Raw genomic sequence first — 21,011 nt, 5'->3', positions numbered from 1 at the left:
GTACATTTATTAAGGATGAGCTGTATGTTTAATAGAAAAATTGTTAATGTAAATTATAACATACTATATTTTTGGAAAATGTCTTCTTTTCTTTTTAATTTAAAGTTTACTTGTCCAGAACAATGTATTTTTGCGTATCATTTTCCACCGAGGCAGACACCTGATTTACAAATAAAGTATTTTGATTTTATTTTTATCAACGCTGAGAAGTAATATTATGGATGCGGAAATGTTCTCACGGTCCTGGAGTGTTTATTGGAGAGATAGGTTAGGATAGATAAGAGGTGGAGTATTCATACTGCCGAAAGGAATATTCTTAATCTACACAAAGTTAACGTTGAGAAATACGGAATTTGACATATGTTGCCTTGGTCTCCTTTTATACTGCCTCTCGTCTATATTAATCAAATAGTAGCCTGGCGCACACCCTGGCTCTCCTATCGTACCAAGTTTCGAGACGTTTTGTTAAGCTCCTCACCTCTTGATGTCGAGACAAACAAACAAACAAACAAACAAACAAACAAACAAACAAACAAACAAACAAACAAACAAACAAACAAACAAACAAACAAACAAACAAACAAACAAACAAACAAACAAACAAACAAACAAACAAACAAACAAACAAACAAACAAACAAACAAACAAACAAACAAACAAACAAACAAACAAACAAACACACAAACAAACAAACAAACAAACAAACACACAAACACACAAACAAACACACAAACAAACACACAAACAGAAATACAGGCAGACAGACAAAAATTGAACGGATATCCATTTTCGAATTTAGTAGCCTACCTACTCCAAGTTAAAAACAAAGTATGGGGGCAAAAATTCGAACTGTACAGACAAAATTATAATTTTATTCATATATTGATTTACCAACAGAGCCTACGTGGCCCAGCATATCCTCGCCGCTAGATGGGGGGGCTTCATTCATTCCATTCCTAACCCGGTCGAATGACTGGAAACAGGCTGTGAATTTTCATTGATTTACCAATGAAAAACTTAAGAAATGTTAAAGAAGCACTGTAGTTATAGTTGGGCCCACGAGAGCTGAAGTCTGGCATTTGAGCGGCGAAAGCAGTAACTACGAAGTAAGCTGCGTTGTCATAGTTACCTCAAACTGCGGCTTATCACCCTTTCATAAGGCTAAATATTTCATCAACTATGTTGGCCTAATGCAATTCAATTAGCTTTGACCCGTTCCTAAGCTCGTGCTAATAATTCCGGCATTTAAGACAGAACACGCCATTGCCGATAAATATGAGATTTCATATTCACTAAACTGACAATAACCTCAACAAACACACATGTTAAATAGAGAATAGAACTGTACAACTACCCACTGATTAACTTACAAACAAATAAACTAACAACGAAAATAGTATTCGGCAAACAAACACTTAAATTATTACATAAACCAGCAACAATGAACACATCTAGCACAGTGCCCTCCGAATAATATAACAAAAGCGACTGAGAGCAAGCCAACCACGTGGCGATACCATTCTTAAATGTGGCATCTCTGTTATCGTTGCCATAGCAACAGACCATTTTCGAGCGATAGTCATCTTTTTCTCGCTGGTGGCACCTACGTCAGACTTCAACTCTCGTGGGCCTTATTATAGATAGAATTAATTCAAAAACACAAATGGATGTACATTTTCCTCTGTTTGGTTGCGCACAATCCTATTTTACTGGTTATCATGGCAACGGGTAGAATAATACAGGAAATATGTAAGGCCGTATTACAAAATAAATGCAAGTAAGTTCCAAGAGTAGCTGTAGCAAGACGAAGAATATGTACATCGATAGCCTGGTTTCCGGAGTGAGGAAGAATGTAAAATTGTTTGGGGTGCTATTGCAACACGTCCTAGATAATATCTAGGAGGTGTTGGCTATTGTCACTGTAGCGCGATATATCGCGAAGTAGTCAGCGTTCCCAAAATGTGAATTCTGTAGGATTACGATAATATCATATCCAAATAGCATTTTTCGCGTCCGTTAGCGACTTTTTCTATTACGGATATGGGATATATTTCATTCTAAACTGCTTTGTCTTTTCACATTGTCCATTCCGGTGAAAGAGCTTTCTCTCTTCGTAAAAATGTGGCAGTACTGAATCAATGCATTATTCATCGTCTCTTCAAACGTAATGATAGCATCACTAACGAGCTAGAAAAAAGGACTTCTTTCTAGCTCGTTGAGCATCACCTAGGTTTCATTATTCTTTGCGTTTGTCTACGAGGTGGCAACGTCTTGCTTACAGGGTTGGTTTAGCTATCGATAGTTCAATTGCAATCGAACTCCATATGCACAATCGCATCGATATAGTCGTGCTTCTCCTCACCTGCTAGATAGATATCCGTGTTCACCATCTGATCCTCAAAAACAGAGTAATATAACCTAAATACTTGAAATGATTCGCATTTTAATTATTGGTAATCGTAGTGCAGTGTTCGCTTCACATTAGACAAGAAGAGAAGATATATTCAAGTCTTAAAGTTTCTGGTACGGAAGCCAATATTATTTGAGGTCCTGTGTAGTCTAATTTCTTTTGAATGTTCTTCGTGTTGTATTTTTGTTTTGATGGCTTAATACTGCTGTGGTTTAGTGTACGTAAATGTTACTTGTTTCTGATATTCATTCAAGTGAATATGGATTTTGAGGTTAGATTTATTGTTTACATTCTTTATTAGGTTTCATCGATTGACTATGACAGTACAGTAATAGGAACAAGTGTTTGTTATTTAAATTGGCGAGAAATCGAATACGTAAGTGGAAGTTTGTGTAGAATGATGAGTTATTTCTTTCGGAAGTGTTGCAGTGCAGAAATTGGTTTTTGTTAGAGTTTGGGTTGTGCAGACATGTAGAATTTTGTGTCTCAACAGATGACCACCTTTCCTTGTATGTAAGGAGTACATGCTCATTTTACTCTGAAATTTGATCTTCTCAGTGTACTGTGGGAGTTTAAACGGATTTATGAAGGATAATGTTATGTAGAAGCCTTAACATTTCATAAAATGGAGAAGTTATTTGTCATCTGATCATCAACAAATGTTTAGATTGTATATGTATGTCATAGGTTACATAGTGTTCTCACATTCTCAGGTGCATCATGACATGGACTTTTTATTCAGATGCGAATTAATTTTGAGTTTTCATAAGGTTTTGAATTGGAGTAATGCTAGATGGTAGTTAATTCTGTGGTCTAGATTAGTAACAGATTAAAAAACATGACACTTAAATTCAGTATTTATACTAAATTGCCCTGTTTCTGTATTTCAGACCTGTGCAGAGTCCAATGAAAGTGGTCTACGGAAGTGATGTGAATAGTGCAGTGCAAACACCGAAAGCTGAAAACAAGCATTTAAAAACGAACACTGGGAAAGAGAAGGTGATCCTTTTTTTTTTTGGTTGAAAAAAGTGGTGTAGCTCCTAGTTATCTTTGATCATCATAATTTAGTTATCTGTAGGTGTGTAAAGCTGATCTTTCCAAAGTTCGGCATGTTGGAGTTTTTCACCAGAAGAAGGTGTTTATGTGTGGTTCGTGCTGCTTGTGCTCTGTCATTTTTAATGTGCAGTGATTTAGCTTCTGTTGCTTACAAGGGAAGTGTTTACTTCGTTACATATTGGTCCATATATCGTTTTGGTAGCGCTATGGTACGTTGACATGGTCTGCTGATCATTGTAGTACATTACATGTGCTGTATATTTAAATGATCTTTCTGCCAAGTCATATTGAAAACTATCTGTGATGTTGCCTGAATGGTTATCAACATTAGTCTTAGCTTGGTTGGGTGAAATTTTACTACAAGGTTATAGTGTGTAGAGTTATGAAGTTTGTATAATAATGTTATTTGTTTTTACGTCCCACTAACTACCTTTACGGTGTTCGGTGAGTTACCGGAATTTAGTCCCGCAGGCCTTCTTTTATGTGCCAGTAACTACCGACATGAGGCTTACATATTTAAGCGCCTTCAAATACCACCAGACTGAGCCAGGATCGAACCTGCCAAGTTTGGGTCAGAAGGCCAGCGCCACACAGTCTGGCTTATGAAGTTTATGTTCATAAATTTTTGTCCTTGCCCATCTTTGTCTATCTGTTTGGGATAAATTTTGCTGAATGCAAGGGAAAGATTACTTCTTAGAAGGTGAAAAGCATAGGCTGTGTTTGGGATCTTTGTTTACAGGATTTTGCAAGGGAATATAACAACAGAATTTTGTCTGTTTTCAATTTAGTTGGCCTGCTACTGTAGAATTCATTATCTCAACATTAAAGATGATCAATAACTAGGTGGTTACAAGTTTGAGTATCATCAGAATGACGATTTGTTTGATCCTTCATAAAATATGCCACGAACCTACTACGCTGGCGTAGCAGGGGCGAGGTGGTACTCCCACGTGGCGCGTCCCAGGTGGCGGATAGGGAGCCCTAACTGGCTTGCCGGCGGACTTGAACGAAATAAAATAGCTCTTGCAGACCAAACACACAACCCCCTGTGGGTGGGGGACGCAGACGAAGAATGCACCTACGGTATCCCCTGCCTGTCATAAGTGGCGACTAAAAGGGGCAACCAAGGGATGATCGAATTAGAACCATGAGATTACTTGCAATCAGTACCATCACCCGGGGAACACTATGGGTCGCTTTTAATTGCGCGTAGTACCACTATGTTAGGTACACAATAGTTTTGTGATTAGTATTGACAGTGTGTGCTTCCGGCTGGGTTGTACAGTACCTGTTTTTAGTACAACTATATGAGCGACACCATGGTTCTGCCTTGTCTATGATTAGTACCCACTACGTGAGGAACATCACGGGATAGTACGAGTCCCTGTGGTTAGTAGACTCGTGAGGAACACTGCGTTGTCTGTAAATGGCGCCGCAATGTGAGAACCATAGGTCTGTGTTACGTGTGCATATTACATTACCTGTGAGTAGTATCATAATGTGTGTAATACGATGAGTCTACGCTACTTTTGATTAGTGCCGTAACATGACAAATGCCATGGTTCTGCTTTACTAGCGATAAGTACCAGGGACGATGACCTGGATTTAGACCCTGTTAGACTACACGCATCATCAATTCAGTATTGTGCTTTAGAAGCAGTCCCTTGGTCAGTAATACTATTGTTTAACGCTAGTTTCTGCGAATGTGAGGCATTGCAGGTTGGGTCCACTGATTGTTTTAAATTCATATCCATCCATTCATTCTTTGTTCTCACGTTTTGAATTCTGGTCAGTGGAGGATTGTGGACTTTTAAATTATCATTACATTTCGTACCATTAGGGGCTGATGACCCAGATGTTAGGCCCCTTTAAACAACAAGCATCATCATCATCATCATCATCAAACATGCTTTGTAGGATCAGAAATAGGTTTAATTCTAGTTAACAAAAAGTCTCGGAATTAACCACACATTATCCAGTGGCTTTGAATATCACAGGCTAGTGTGTGAACCTCTACCTCATCATGCTGAACATCTACCTCATTGTCCTACCTGCATGTCAGTGGCTACCCCTGCCCCTCACGTGCATTGTATTTGTGCAGTGTACCACCATGTTCGTCAGCTTCCATTTACATGTGCCAGACATGTAACTCTCAGAGGATGGGAACCTGCTGAGAATATTGGTCCAACACAGTTATTTGATCTGTATGATACTTGTGGTCTCTCTTGCTTTTGCTCTCTGGTCATAACATTCTGTTTGCAATGTTACGGTAGTTATCATCTGTCACAGACCTGAATCCGACCATAACAGATTTTCAATGATCAGTAAATGTATTTATGTAATTAAAGTTTCTCCTTTCTGAAGATTATTCTGCCAGTATGCCAAGTCCGTCTTTGTGCTTCTCACCCTACATTTTCTCTATTCTGCACTTTGAGTGACACTCGTATAGTTCTCATATGTTCCTGTAAGCAGTCAATCCATTGCTAACTGGTGTAGGGTATGCTTGACGGATCATGGAACACCATTTCGTACGTTCGAAAACATCATTTCACTGCAGGTGAAAAGCTCTTATGTCGGCATTGATGGCATTCTGCCATTGTTTTAGTTTTTCAATTATTTGAGTTCCGCTGACTTTAAGGTGGCGACAGTATTAGGTGTTGCGTGCAGGATGTGGCCATACCATTAGCTATATGTCTCACACATTTTGTCAAGTATTGGGGCGATCCCACTACCGTTGAATAAGCGTCATCTGTTATGTGGTTCGGGTGAGAGACTCCTATCAACCAATGCAATATTCACATCTCCATAATGTGAAGTTGGTGTTCTACTCATCTCGTAACTGGTCAATTCTCAGCTCCATAGACAGCAACTTTGTGAACAACCGTACAGTATATTTTTAACTTCAGGCGTATTTGCATTCTCTTATCACAGAGCACTCCCGTTACTTACCTCCTTTGCATCCATCCAGCATTTATCATAACTTTGATAATTCTTTTCTTTAAAAGTCACATAGAAATGAAAGAGGAATGGAAATGATGCCTCATTCACTGCAGTGCCGTTCTGAGCACATGTTGATGGGCTCAATCCAGGCTCAGTGTGGTATTCGCAGGGGTTCAAATATATCAGCCTTGCGTTGGTAGATTTATCTGCACATAAAAGAACTTCTCTAGGACAAAATTCTGGGACCTCTGTGTCTCCGAAAACCATAAAAATATTTGTGGGTTGTAAAGTCAATAACATTATTATTACCAGTATATTGTTAGATATCAAGGTGCTGTACTCTGCAAACAGGAATGCATAATGGCAATGTTTCTTGCCTATTTGGCATTATCATCGAATGTAGCAAAGGACATCCATATAGAGTTATACATGGCACAATTAGAATGTTCAACGACTTCCTCTTAAAGTTGCTTGAGCCTTCAATTGTTCTGGTTTAGTCCATTGTTGTTTTACTGATATATGTTATATTGATGGTACATTGCCATCTTCCTCCATTAAGCATTCTCCAATGCAGTAGGGCCTACATACTCTCTGCCATACTGCTTTTTTTCTTTTTTTGAGATACAGGGACGTACTTTTACCTATGCGGGAGATTGTCACTCACCTGCGCTGCGAGTCTGTCTGTTGCCAAGTGCTTTGCCATAATGTGGCCAGCGCTCACCCGCCACTGTGTCATAGAGTGTTTTTGCACAAGATTTCATGTACTGTGTGAACATATTCTGTATATACATACACATAATGAAAATGGCATTGGAATAACACACTGAGCACTAAACACATGAACACGTGATTAAACTGTACCTTATGCTTGTAAAGCTCTCGGCAGACTGCAAATGCGGGGAACTTAAGGTGCAAGCTCGCAGCGTTGGCAACTGGGCGACTGACAATCCCCTGCATGGATAAAAGAATCTTCCTGTAGATAGCTTGCAATTATCAAGGTATTTGTGAATAATCATTTAATGTTAAACTGATTACTTTGTGCATGAGTTTAATTTGAAGACAAATTACAAACCAGTGGTTCAAAAAAATGTTGCAGAAAGTTCAGTAGTTTGTTGTGGAGCTTCTGACTTCATGCCGTATCTCCTTAAATGCCTCATCTGTCATCTTCACATGCCAGGCTGAGTAGTTCAGACAAAATAAGCATCCCAACATCTCTGATTACAGTAAAGTATTTGGTGGGACATAAAACCAGTATTATACCTTGAAGGAAATTGTCTCATCTAAATTCTATCTACTCAGGGAGGCTCCATATTCTTCTGTCTTCATGACAGAATTGGCTCACTGTCACAGCATTCTTTTTTTCCAGGATCAATCAACAAGTATTTGCAATAGGCTACATTAGGTTTGTGAGATCCAGATTTTGTGTCGTTTTCATGCCAATATCCTCATTCCTCAAAGAGTTAGATGTCTTTGTCTTTCTTTTATAGTTACTTTATTGGGCAAACAATATCTTTGATTTGTCCCTTAAATCTTCAGTCAGTACCAGAGTAATAGTATGAAAGGGTTAAAATGAAGGAACATTTTTATTTAAACAGCTAAATTTCCGCTTGTTCTTGGAGCTTTAGTTTGCACACATACTAAGTTACTTCACTAGGTATGCATTATGTTTAATTAATTAATTAATTAATTGCCGGGCTGAGTGGCCCAAACGGTTGAGGCGCTGGCCTGCTGACCACAACTTGGCACGTTCGATCCTGGCTCAGTCCGGTAGTATTTGAAGGTGCTCAGATACGTCAGCTTCATGTCGATAGATTTACTGGCACGTAAAAAAAACTCCTTTGGGACTAAATTCTGGCACCTCGGTGTCTCCAAAAACTGTAAACGTAGTTAGTGGGATGTAAAGCAAATAAAGTTAACATTATGTTTAATTGTTACTTTTCTGTTCAAATACATTCAGTGCCACCATTGGCTTTACAGTTATGTTGTGCTCAGATTATCCGTTCTCTGTTATGGACATTGTCGAGCAGAATATGCCCATCACACGTTATGGACGCAGATTTATTGCCAGTTATTTTCCTTGTATTTCGTGGAATATTTTGAGAAAAAGATACTTTTCTTGAAATACTAATAAAATGTTTTTGTATCTTAACGTTACATGTTGAGTTTAGTCCGGTATGCCTCGAAACTGGTTAAATTACAAGGGTACATTTCAGCATGCAGTGCATATCATTCAAACATCTTTCCTAACGCCTTTCTTCTGACACAGCACTCATTGCTGGCTAGCATATCTTTTCTTGTCTGCGGGAGGAGTTTTTGTGATGAAAAGTCTTTTCTTTTAGTGTAAAGAGTGGGGGCTTCGTTGATTTTTTGCCCACTGTGTGTATGGGGCATGGCACGTTGTGGTGTTTTGTCAGGCTGCATGCTACCATGAGACGTAAATCAAGAGGTGTCATTCTTTTACCCACTTTTAGGGCTTTCCAAATGATCATGCTGATGCAAGTATTTATGTCCAACATGTGAAGGAACAACCCTACAGGAGGATAGGCCTATCTGTTAATCTCACCGGGCTGGGTGACTCGCTTTACAAAGGTGAAAAATGAGAGTATCCTCCTAATTCAATACATCATATATTCCATCATTAGACGGAGTAAACAAATTCAAACGTTTCGGCTCATTTGAGCCATCTTCAGTGAAAAATGAGGGGTTGAAATAATTTACATAATATAAGTTAAAAATACCAAAAAAAAAACATAATGAAGGAGCAAATGAAAACCAAACAAAAGAGAGCCTAGACGGAAACAAAATCAGCACAAATATACAATATTTACATCATATGTGGAGCAAAAAACAACTCACTGCGACAAAATTCAGTGAAACAGGTGTTAATTTTAAAATAATAATTGAAACTAAAAAGTGTGTTAACCTAAGAAACAAAGGAATGAAAAACAAATGATACAGACGGAAATGAACAATAGTGGCACATGGTGAAGTTGTGGACCTCATAGTTTACAAAATATTGGTTTTGTAACAGTAACAAAACAGGTTGAAATGACTGTCGAAAATCATCCTTGTAGAAACCCATCACATCAAATTGGTTAGTAGGGGAGCGGGAGCAAAAAATTTGAGAAACCAAGCCTGATATAACGTGCAAGCGAAAAGCCTGTGACAAGGAAAGACACGGATGAAATTTAAAGCTTTAGAGACAGCAGCATTCTCAATATCTTTTCAATCTAGCGGTCACTTTATTGATTATTGTTTCATAATGTTGGCTGGTTGGTTTGCCTTATTATAAAGGGTCGGAGGGGCCACGACATAAAATTAAGAAGCTGTGTTAGGTAGACGACAGATGCATGGTAAACTGTGAGTGACCTAGTGGAAACCGTCAATAAAGTTCTAATCTGTAATGGAAAAAATGAGGTGGTGTGAGAAATGTGGGCTGATAAGTAGAAAGTGTGGAATGGGTGTGTAAATTTCATCGGTGTCTTTCCTTGTCACAGGCTTTTCGCCTGCACGTTGTATCAGGCTTGGTTTCTCAAAATTTTTGCTCCCGCTCCCCTCCTAAACAATTTGATGTGATGGGTTTCTACAAGGATAATTTTCGACAGTCATTTCAACCTGTTTTGTTATTGTTACAAAACTAACTATGATTTCCACAACCTCACCATATGCTACTATTTCTCATTTCTGTCTGTATCATTTTTTTTCATTCCTTTGTTTCTTAAGTTAACAAAGTTTTTAGTTTCAATTATTATTTTAAAATTAACACCTGTTTCACTGAATTTTGTCGCAGTGAGTTGTTTTTTGTTCCGCATATGATGTAAATATTGTATATTTGTGCTAATTTTGTTTCCGTCTAGGCTCTCTTTTGTTTGTTTTTTCATTTGCTCCTGAATTATGTTTTTTTTTGGTATTTTTAACTTAAATTATGTAAATTATTTCAACCCCCTCATTTTTCACTGTAGATGGCTCAAACGAGCCGAAACATGTTTGAATTTGTTTACTCCGTCTAATGATGGAATATATGATGTATTGAATTAGGACGATACTCTCATTTTTCACCTTTGTAAATTGAAAACCGTCAATACGGAATGATTCTAATATCTTGTAACTGGGTGACTCAGACGGTTGAGGCACTGGTCTTCTGGCCCCAACTTGGCAGGTTCCATACTGGCTCAGTCTGTTGGTGTCACTGTAGTATTAGTTTCATAGAAATATTACAAAAAATGATAAAAGATATGAATTTTTTCCAATTAAATGCACAAAGTGAAATTGCAAGGCTTATTGGGCAATGTGCTAGCGCCAGCAGGATATTTCTTCTTCTTCTTGCTAGTTGTTTAACGTCGCACCGATGCAGATCTTATGGTGACGACGGGATAGGAAAGGCCTAGGAGTTAGAAGGAAGCGTCCGTGGCCTTAATTAATGTACAGTCCTAGCATTTGCATTGTGTGAAAATGGGAAACCATGGAAAACCATCTTTAGGGCTGCCGACAGTGGGATTCAAACCCACTATCTCCTGGATGCAAGCTAACAGCTGCGTGCCCCTGACCGTACAGCCAACTCGCCCTGTTGCAGGATATTTAAAACGCCAATGGTGAATCGGTTAATAGCTACAGAACGGGTACACCAATATGCACAATCAACTGGCACGCTTAAAAATCTAACCTTGGATTCTAAAATTTTAAGTTCTGAGTTTGCATGTATATAAGGATGGCTGTGGTAAAGAGTGAATTTTACTACTAATATTAAAATTACAGTACTATTGCTATATATTACACCACACTGGACCTTAAACAAATTTCTTTCTTACTGTATACCATTTTGTATGACTATTTACAGTCTGTTATAAGTTTTTATTGTCTTACTACAATCTCTAACAAAATGTTACTTTCTTGCGAACTGAAGTTTGCAGTACAGCATATTTTGACTCTCACTTTTCATTTGTTTTCACTGTTCATGTTTCTGGGTAGCATATAAAAGTCTACTCCAGTAACAGTACGGCACAGTATGGACATAAATAAATGACTAGGATTGAATCACTGCGCGTGCACAAGCATTGCCAATAGTCCATGTATGTGGAGATATTCAGCTCAGTAAAGCTGAATGTTGGAGGCGCTACTTGCTGGGTTTAAGCCAAAGCAGAAGCCTTAAGCGGCATCCATGTTTTTCTAAAGCTTTGACTTAAGCTTAAACTGTGACACTGGTGCTTAATGTATGGGGAAGTTAGAATAAAACCAATAAAATTTGGCTAGGATGCATTAAACCTTTGTATTTTTGTATTTTACACATTCTCTCACCTCTACTGTTCTCTTTCGAATTTATGTAAATTTGAATATGGTGGAATTCATGAACTAAGTGAATGTTCTGGCCCTGAAAACTGGGAAGAGAGTGCTTGATCGCCGAGTGGCATAGTCGCTGGCTTTTTATCTCAGTAATTGCTTTTCAAGTCCCATTCAATGCACATGGGATTTTTTTATGTGAAATATCACATCCCTGTTGTTTGGCTTCCATTTAAAACTGGAGGTCCTGTGGCTATGACCATGTTCTAGACAGTCATAATGAACCTGCATGCTTGCTTTTGAAAAATACTCTAGATTTGAAGTATAGAGGACACTGTTTCAGGAGGGTAGAGGAAACTATAAAGCTTCTTTACCCGTATTGCAAAAGATAGGTTATAGTTCCAATATGGCGCTGCTTGGATGACATCACAATGCACTAAAAAGGCTTGCTAATGTCGGACCATTAAGTAAAGACCATTGGTCTGATTTGGTTTGGTCTGGTGAGTTACAAGATGATTGGTCTGTTTGCAGAGCATATGCGCAGTGAAGCGGCATCTCAGACTTGCCTTGTGAGCAAAAGGGTTCTTGGTCCAAAGATTTAATTCCCACTTCTAACCAAGTTCATCATATGCACGTTTATTTTTCGGAACCAAACTACAGAGCACACACAGTGTTAACTTCATATGACATTAAACTCTGCAGCATAATTTTAAGAGATTAACTCCCTTTTTTATCTTAGCTTCTGACAAGAGTGGAAACCTTTGGTTTAAATACTCAAAGCACATACCACTTTTGTCCAGTGCTTTAAAAATTGCTTAATGATCCCAAGTTCAGTATGCAAAGGAGGGAAGTAGTTTATTTTTTTAAGGACCTTCCAGACTAGCACAAATTACATTTCTCCTCCAGGAATTGAACTTACCCTCTTAGGCCATTCTTTTGTTATCCAGTGTTTATCTCTACTTCTACTGTTTCAATGACTCAAAAAGCAAGGAAATTTAGTGTAACCTGCTTGTTGGCACTGATGTTCCTGGTAGTAATGTTTTCTATAATCAACTGCCGGTACATAGGGCCTATTTACATAAGTTTCTTTGAGGAAAACAGAATACCCAATGGGAATCGAAGAAAATTCGCTTCTGTTATGTAGAAAAAACTGCTTTCAGGCTTCTTTGATGCATAAACACAAGTCATTACAACCATAATTTTCACCATCAAACTGAAGAATTAAACCTGATATGACACAGCAGTAAACAACCTGTTTTTCCATTTCAAAAACCTACATAATTCTTGGGGGTAGAAGCTGGTCTTGTTGATCATCATCATCATCCTCCTTCCAAGTATTGGACCATGTGTCCCGTTATGGTCTTGCATTTTTCCTCCATCTCTTCATCGGACGTCCTATAAATCTTTTTCCTCTGGGTTGGCATCGAAGAATCTCTTTTGGCAATCTGCCAGGTTCCATCCTTTGTATATGACGTTTCCGGCTTTCCTGATAACTGTAGATATAGTCAGTTGTCGGTTGTACTTTCAGTTCTTTTAGCACCTCTTCATTCCTTTTATGGTCCCATTTTGTATACCCTGCTAAATGACGCATTAATGTCATTTCTCATGCTGTAATTCGAGAAAAGTTTTGAGATCTTAACGTCATAGCAAAGTGTTGGTTTAGTTTGGGTATTATAAAGGTGCAGTCGAGTATGTTTCTGAACAAGTGATGGTTTCATGATGTTTATTATTCCTGTAGTTTTTGTGAATTTATTAATTTTTGCTTGTATATCTAATTCTGATTCGTATGATAAGTTGTACCCGAGATAATTGAACACATTTACTCTTTCCAATGTTGTATTATCTAAACAGTTATATTTTACTAGGAATTGGTTCTCTTCCCTTGATTGCCATTATTTTTGTCTTTTCTGTTGAAATAATCATATTAAAAGCTGAGGAAACATTTTTTTTAGATTATAAACTGATCTTTGTATGCCATCTTCCGTCGTAGCCAGCAATGCAACATCATCAGCATATGGCGTCTAGGTGTTCGAGGCGTCTATTTATTGATATTGATCAATGGCGTCCTTGTTTCCAAGTTTCTATTATTACATTCATATATATTCTAAAAAGTAGAGGGGAGAGTCCGCAGCCTTGTCTTATACCATCATTTATTGATTTCCACTCGGTCTGGTTCTTGTTCAGTTTTACAGAAATGAGATTGGATTTGTAGGTGTTGTAGATATTGTTAATAATCTGTTGAGAGACATTGTCTTGTTGTAGAATTTCAAGCAGTTTGTTTCTGTTTACTCGGTGAAAGGCCTTTTTAAAGTCCACAAATGCAATGTGTGTTTCCAAATTGAATTCCCTACGTTTATCTATTAATATCTACATAGTGAAATATGCATCAATGCAGGATAGCCCTTTATCTTGCTGTTCATACCCCAGTTTACCGAGCTTGATAGCTGCAGTCGCTTGAGTGCGGCCAGTATCCAGTAATCGGGAGATAGTGGGTTCGAACCCCACTGTCGGCAGCCCTGAAGATTGTTTCCCATTTTTACACCCAGGCAAATGCTGGGGCTGTACCTTAATTAAGGCTACGGCCGCTTCCTTCCCATTCCTAGGCCTTTACTATCCCATCGTCACCACAAGACCTTGGTTGTCTTGAACGAACTCTTAGCGAGGTACCTCCGTGGTTGGTTCCGTGACCGGATATACGTCTAGATCTGCTGCGTGGACCCAAGGTGAACATGGATTCCTCCGTTTATGGGAGTTATTTCCAGGACTTCGTTCACCAATACCTGGCTGCGAGACTTATCTTCACGGATGGTTCTAAAATCGGAGATAATGTTGGTTGCTCTTTCATCATTGATGATATGAGTACGAAGATCTCACTTCCTAAAGTATGTAGCGTGTATACTGCGGAGCTTTACGCCATCTTAGAGGCTCTGCAGTTTGCACTGCGTGATGAAACAAGCCACTTTCTTATGTGTACAGATTCGTTAAGCTCTCTGCAGTCTATTGAAACCTGTTTCTCGCAACACCCACTGGTGCAGCTGATGCATGACCTTCTAGCCAGGTTAAGGGATGCTAACACCAGAATCACCTTTGCGTGGCCTCCAAGCCATGTTGGGATTGCGGGAAACGAACTTGCGGATGAAGCTGCAAAGGAAGCTGTACTTTTACCTCCAAGACCAGTCAGTGTACCTGCTAAGGATATTTGTTCTCAGCTACATCGAACCATCTTGGCATCCTGGGAATCGGAGTGGCTAGATATCCGAACTCCCAACAAGCTGAGAGCAATTAAGAAGACAACTACCGTGTGGCGGTCCTCTTTCCGACCTTCATGGAGAGAGGCCATAGTACTGTGCAGGCTGAGGATAGGTCATTTACGATCCACGCACTCTTATCTCCTAAAGAGGGAAGACCCCCCAGTGTGTTCTCATGGTGCCGACTTCTCTGTGGCCCACATCCTCACAGAGTGCGCCGATCTCTCTGGCCTAAGACGGAGCCTCGGCTTGCAGGAAACACTTGAACGCATACTAGCCGATGACGCGACTACTGCTGATCTCGTCATCCGCTTTATGTGCGACAGTGGACTTATCAAGGGTATATAAATTACAAGTCTACTGTTACTCAGGGAACGTACGTTCCCTTTTGATACGTTAGTAATCCTTTCGGCCTAATTCTATAGTTGTTTTTTGTTTTATTTTGTACTGCGTTTCCAAATTCCTTTGTTGAATAAATAATTTTGTTTTATATTTTAAATTTCTTTCCACTCTTTGTTCAGGGAGGATGATTACCTCGTTGTACTTCCTCTTAAAACAACAATCACCACCACAAGACCTATCTGTGTCGGTGCGACGTAAAGCAAATAGCAAAAAAAAAAAAAATTCCCCAGTTTACCTTCATAATGATGCTGCAACATATCTTTAATGGTATTTGCATATATTTTATAACCTGAGTTAACAGTGCTAATTCCTCTGTAATTTTCATGTTTTTTTATGTTACCTTTTTTATGAAGAGGTATAAGTGTTGCTTTCTGCCAACTTTCTGGTGGATTGTCTCCATTACAAATTTGATTTAAAACGCTGAGGAATCTTTGAAAGTTTTACTTGAATATTTGAACAGTTCAGCATGTATTGCATCCTTTCCAGGTGCTTTACCAGGCTTTCGTTTCTTCAAAGTTTGGTCTAGCTTTTCTAATATTATAGATACCAATGTATTGTTAGATATTGGCAAAGTTAACACTTCATTTTTTGAACTTGTCCAGAGTGTTTGAAAAAATTAAGTAAGTCATTTGGTGGTATTATTTCAAGTTTTACCTCTTCCTTAACTTCCCTGTTTAATTTCTTCTGAATTTTGTAAGTTTGTGGTTTTGGTCTTGTTAAGTCTGTTTCCAATGTAGATACAAAATTTTCCTAACTTTCTCCATGTTTTTGTCTAACTTCTCATTTAGCTACTGCTTTCTTATAATTGTATTTTAGTTTATCTTCTATTTTACCAGTTGACAGAAATTTCTTGTAAGCATCTCTTTTTTCTGATATGACCATTTTATCTCAGGTTTTAATTACCACTGTCTGGTAATGATTGAATATAATGGTATCAGTTTTCATGATACTTCTGTTGCAGTAGTGCAAAATTTCATGAGATCCAGTTTGATAAGTCAAACAACTCAATTGTATTCATGTGAGTATTCGACTCCCTGTGTTTCCCCATTTTGCTTGTTCTATGCCCATATCTTAATCTTTTTTCCCTCAGTGCTGCAGAAAATGAACAGTTGAAATTATCCCCAGTCATGAAATTCAAAGACAGTCCTGTGATCAGTATCTTAGCTAAAATCATGTGTGTGATACTTCTTAGAAAATTAATTTATGTCTTGGGTGTCACACAAAGATGGAGTATCTGGCAAACTTAACTTCTTGGTCCCCTGACGTATGTACATGACATGGTGAACATATTGACACCACACACTTTAAATGTGAGAATTTGACTTTTATAGGAAAAGTTTTGTTCTTTATTCTTCCATGAAGCATATTTTTAAAATTTTCACTCGAATGTTATGTTTTGAAACCGACTATATAACATCACTTTCCCTCTTTCACCTGTGTTAGAGGTGTTTTACTTGATTTATTTAGCACCACGTTTATGATGCACACAAAACACACACTTTCAAGAAAATTATATTATACGGCTAAGAGCAGTATTGCTCCTCTTCTTCCTCCCTCCCCTGAGATGGATAAAGGAATAGACATAGCTTAAGGACCGGTATTCTGTTACCGTAAGTTTTTTTTTTGCTAGGGGCTTTACGTCGCACCGACACAGATAGGTCTTATGGCGACGATGGGATGGGAAAGGCCTAGGAGTTGGAAGGAAGCGGCCGTGGCCTTAATTAAGGTACAGCCCCAGCATTTGCCTGGTGTGAAAATGGGAAACCACGGAAAACCATTTTCAGGGCTGCCGATAGTGGGATTCGAACCTACTATCTCCCGGATGCAAGCTCACAGCCGCGCCTCTACGCGCACGGCCAACTCGCCCGGTGTTACCGTAAGTAAAGTTATCTAATAATTACATTAGAAGATGAGGGTGTATGATATTAACACAGTTTATTTATAAATTTCAGAGTGCTGTTGGGAGAAACATATCATGTGTGTGTTATGAACTTTTAATCTTCATGTAGAGTTATCTCTTAATATTAAACGGGCTATGAGTCAGGAACTACGATGGTAAAATACAAGGATTTGACCTGTCCTCTCCTAAAACTGTTCTCTCTGATTGTAGCTACACATTCTTCTTGTTATATCATTAATCGGTCTGGGCCGGGATGGTATTCATAACTATGCCTCACAACAAGGCTTAGTTCTCCAATGCAGCAGACTTCTGATTTGTGAATGCTGGGAAGAGTATCGATGACAAACTGCTTAAGTTGTGACACCCAGTATAGGAAGTTGTTAACAGTTATATTTTTGTTCCAATTGGTCTTTATAAATAGCTCTTGCAAAGTAGTTATGATTTATTTTGAGTACTTTCACTTTAGGTTGTTAGTCACTTACTGTTCTTTTTATTTTGAGTACTTTCACTTTAGGTTGTTAGTCACTTACTGTTCTTTTCCTTTGGTGTGGAATGTCAAAAAGCACATTGATGCAGATGTCATTTTGTAGCCAAAGCTAATTGGTTTCACCCTGATAAGTTGGTTATAGCCATGTCTCCTGCAGTATATTACCATGCATTCTTCATTTATGTGAAGTTCTGGTTTGAAGTAATGAAGATATTTATGATGGTTATCAACTATTGATTGAACCTCACTCTTAGGAGGAAACATTCTCGATGCATTGTATTCGAATTCATTGCTTTATGGATATAATGATTGCATTTTCTCAGTACACAACAGAGTTAATTCCTATTGAATATCTTGATCCTGCTGGAATGATTTGAGTATGAGTATGAGTACAATGCTGATTATGCATTCATATCTAACATTTTCTGATAAAAAGAACAATTAAAATAATTTGTTTGGTTTAATCTTGTTTTTAAAGAACATTTAAAATCAACAAAGGTGGAGGGGACATGATAAGAGTCTCTGCTATCCAATTTCTTGAAGTATGGGAGATGTCATAACTCTCTTCCATGGAGTCTTTGGTGCTATGTTAGATTTGTTCTTAGAAGACTAGTTAAGCTGGAAACAGAAGTGACATCCAGTGAGGTTATCTGTGAGATCCCCGATCACCTTCCTTCAACTTCACCAATTGAAAGTAACTGTTATTGCATGTGTGTGTTTGAGAATTAATTTTAAAGCTTCTGTGCCAAAGTGCAATTATGTAACCCATGTGGAACATTCCTTACGACTACAGAAATGTTACCTTCCTGCAAGTATAGTTTCAAAGTAAGGATATAGTAGGAGTCATACCTAACTGTATGGTATAATATTAATGAACATTGAAATATTATTTGAAAGCAATTTGAAATCATGTAAATCATGTAAGAGGCCTTTCCTCTCTACAGCTACATCTGGTGTTAATTTAGCACGCATTTTGATTTTTAGGGAGGGAAGTAAAGCAACTTACCTTATGCGAGTTGTCACTCCTTGCTTCTCTCAGTAATGCCTTAATTTCCAAACTGTTCACAATGTGTAGGAATAGAGAATGACACTTTCTATAACATTGACAACATTTTCAGAATGTCATTTGAACAGTATACAAAAAAGTTGCTAGATTTATGGCACAATTTGGGTTGTAGATTATAAAATTCAAGGTTATATGAACTGGCATATTAGAACGGGCTTAATTCTACCTGTAATACAATTGTCAGTTCTTTACCTTATCCTCAGTATGGACTTACCTGTCATAAATCTATGTGGAATTGAACCACTGATCAGAGAAGTCAATAAGTAAGCCGTTTAATGATTGATTACTCTCAGCTTACATCTTTTAAAATTGTCGAGCCTCTGTATCAAAATTCAATGATACTTGTGTTCTTACCTTATTTTCCAGGCTAGGAGAAGATAACTTAAATACATTGTTAAATCATGGTGATCATCACTTCATTGGTTAAGTTCAGAAGTTCAGCAACTGATAATTTTTGAGGCAAATGGATCTTTGGAATGCAAAAATATGTCTTCTACCTGTATTGATATAAATCAGTTCAAAATCCATTTCACTAGAGGGACATCTCTACGTATGAAATGATTGAAGACTATCATGGAAATTAAAGGTCAGTCAGGATTCAAAATAGCTTTTTCTCAAAATCATGACAACTCGTATCAGGTAATGGGATGAAAGGAATTAGTTATATCTCTGTACTAAATATCTCGGTAACTACTCTTAATACACCATACAGTATTTTGCATTCAGAGAAAATATTTCAGACCTGGACATTATATACTTTCATACATCAACAAAAAGTTTTGCATCTCCTATGAATATAGTTAAATTAAGATGGCATCATTAGTTTTTCATTTGGAGTGTTTTGCATCAATCTTAACCACAAATACTTACTTAAATCTTTGTTGGCATGCACTCCGAAAGGTCCTCAGATGGTCCTTGGCCCAATATTTCCTATTCATTACGGACATTCTACTTATTTCAGTTAATCTTAGACATGTTCAGTGATGTTCGTACAGAGAAACCATTTTATTATGATGATATCTGCACAACAGAGGAAAGTGATAATAACAGCATAATAAATACGTGAGTTATGGTCCATTAAGACAAAATCTTTTCCAAAATAGAGGCCGTACAATTCCACTATAAGTTGAAAAATATTGTACCCGTACATTGGAGTATTTAATATGTCCTGAACAGCCTCAGGATTTGTGTGATGATCACATATGATGCCATCCACCAGATCATCTGTAAGTTATCACCTTCCTGCACATGCCCGACACAGCGTCTGAGACGTGTGATCGTCTGGGTTCAGACATGTCGCATTTGTCGGTAAACTCCTATGCCAATTATTTGGAGCCCATTTCATATGATTTCCTGCTCCTGTGATACAGGCTTCATGATATCAAGGTGTAAGGAGTAAATATTGCCATAGCTGTCAGGAATGCAGTTTGGCGTCATGTATCTTGTTCCTAATGATTTGATTGGAACAATAAATAAGTGATGTGGCCACACAAGCATCACATTGAGTCCTGAAGCATTCAGCTGCAGTTGTAAATAATAGAGGGCTTACATTAGTTCTTAATGCATCTTGTCATTTGAAAACAGTTTCTTGACCAAACCTCTTTGATTCACTGCACTCATTGAATATTACTCTTCTTGACAAGCCTGATTCAGTGTTGACATTACCCTTTCTTGCCATCATGAATGTTTTTCTATATTGTTTGCAATACAGCTCTAATGCTCTCCATATTGGTGCTAGAACATCAACTAAAATTTTGCCTACCATTGTGATTTTATGTTCTGTGTAAAGATAGTGCTGGCTGCAACCAGATGAGTTTATGTTTGCAAACAACTTAAGGGTTGACTTTCCGGTGTGCATATGAAGATTGAAGGTGACAGACAACACATTGACAACAATCACTACTGATCTGCATTTAGGGCAGTCGTCCAGGTGGCAGATTCCCTATCTGTTGTTTTCCTAGCCTTTTCTTAAATGATTGCAAAGAAATTTGAAATTTATTGAACATCTCCCTTGGTAAGTTATTCCATTCCCTAACTCCCCTTCCTATAAATGAATATTTGCCCCAATTTGTCCTCTTGAATTCCAACTTTATCTTCATATTGTGATCTTTCCTACTTTTAAAGACACCATCCAAACTTATTCGTCTACTGATATCCTCCCACGCCATCTCTCCACTGACAGCTCAGAAAATACCACTTAGGCATAGATATCAAGGATAATTTAA

General features: G+C 38.0%; 1 protein-coding gene across 3 annotated transcripts in view; it reads left to right on the top strand.

Annotated features, from left to right (window-relative positions):
- Positions 1–2,318: 2,318 nt before the first annotated feature.
- The window catches only part of Pop2 (CCR4-NOT transcription complex subunit Pop2), a 223,969-nt gene continuing 205,276 nt past the window's right edge, over positions 2,319–21,011 (top strand). The window contains exons 1-2 of one of the 3 annotated variants that reach the window (XM_067136670.2): positions 2,319–2,408; positions 3,301–3,409. In XM_067136670.2, coding sequence (XP_066992771.1) covers positions 3,317–3,409 — 93 coding nt within the window. In that variant the 5' untranslated portion in view covers positions 2,319–2,408; positions 3,301–3,316. Of the gene's footprint in view, positions 2,524–3,300; positions 3,410–19,152; positions 19,373–21,011 lie in introns of those variants that run through there. The other 2 variants (XM_067136669.2, XM_067136671.2) reach the window with 2 other exon arrangements.

This window comes from Anabrus simplex, chromosome 1 (genome assembly GCF_040414725.1).
Source record: "Anabrus simplex isolate iqAnaSimp1 chromosome 1, ASM4041472v1, whole genome shotgun sequence".
In the NCBI taxonomy this organism is placed as follows: Eukaryota; Metazoa; Arthropoda; class Insecta; order Orthoptera; family Tettigoniidae; genus Anabrus; species Anabrus simplex.
The sequence above is the reverse complement of the archived record's forward strand: the minus strand, read 5'-3'. Positions and strand labels throughout refer to the sequence as shown.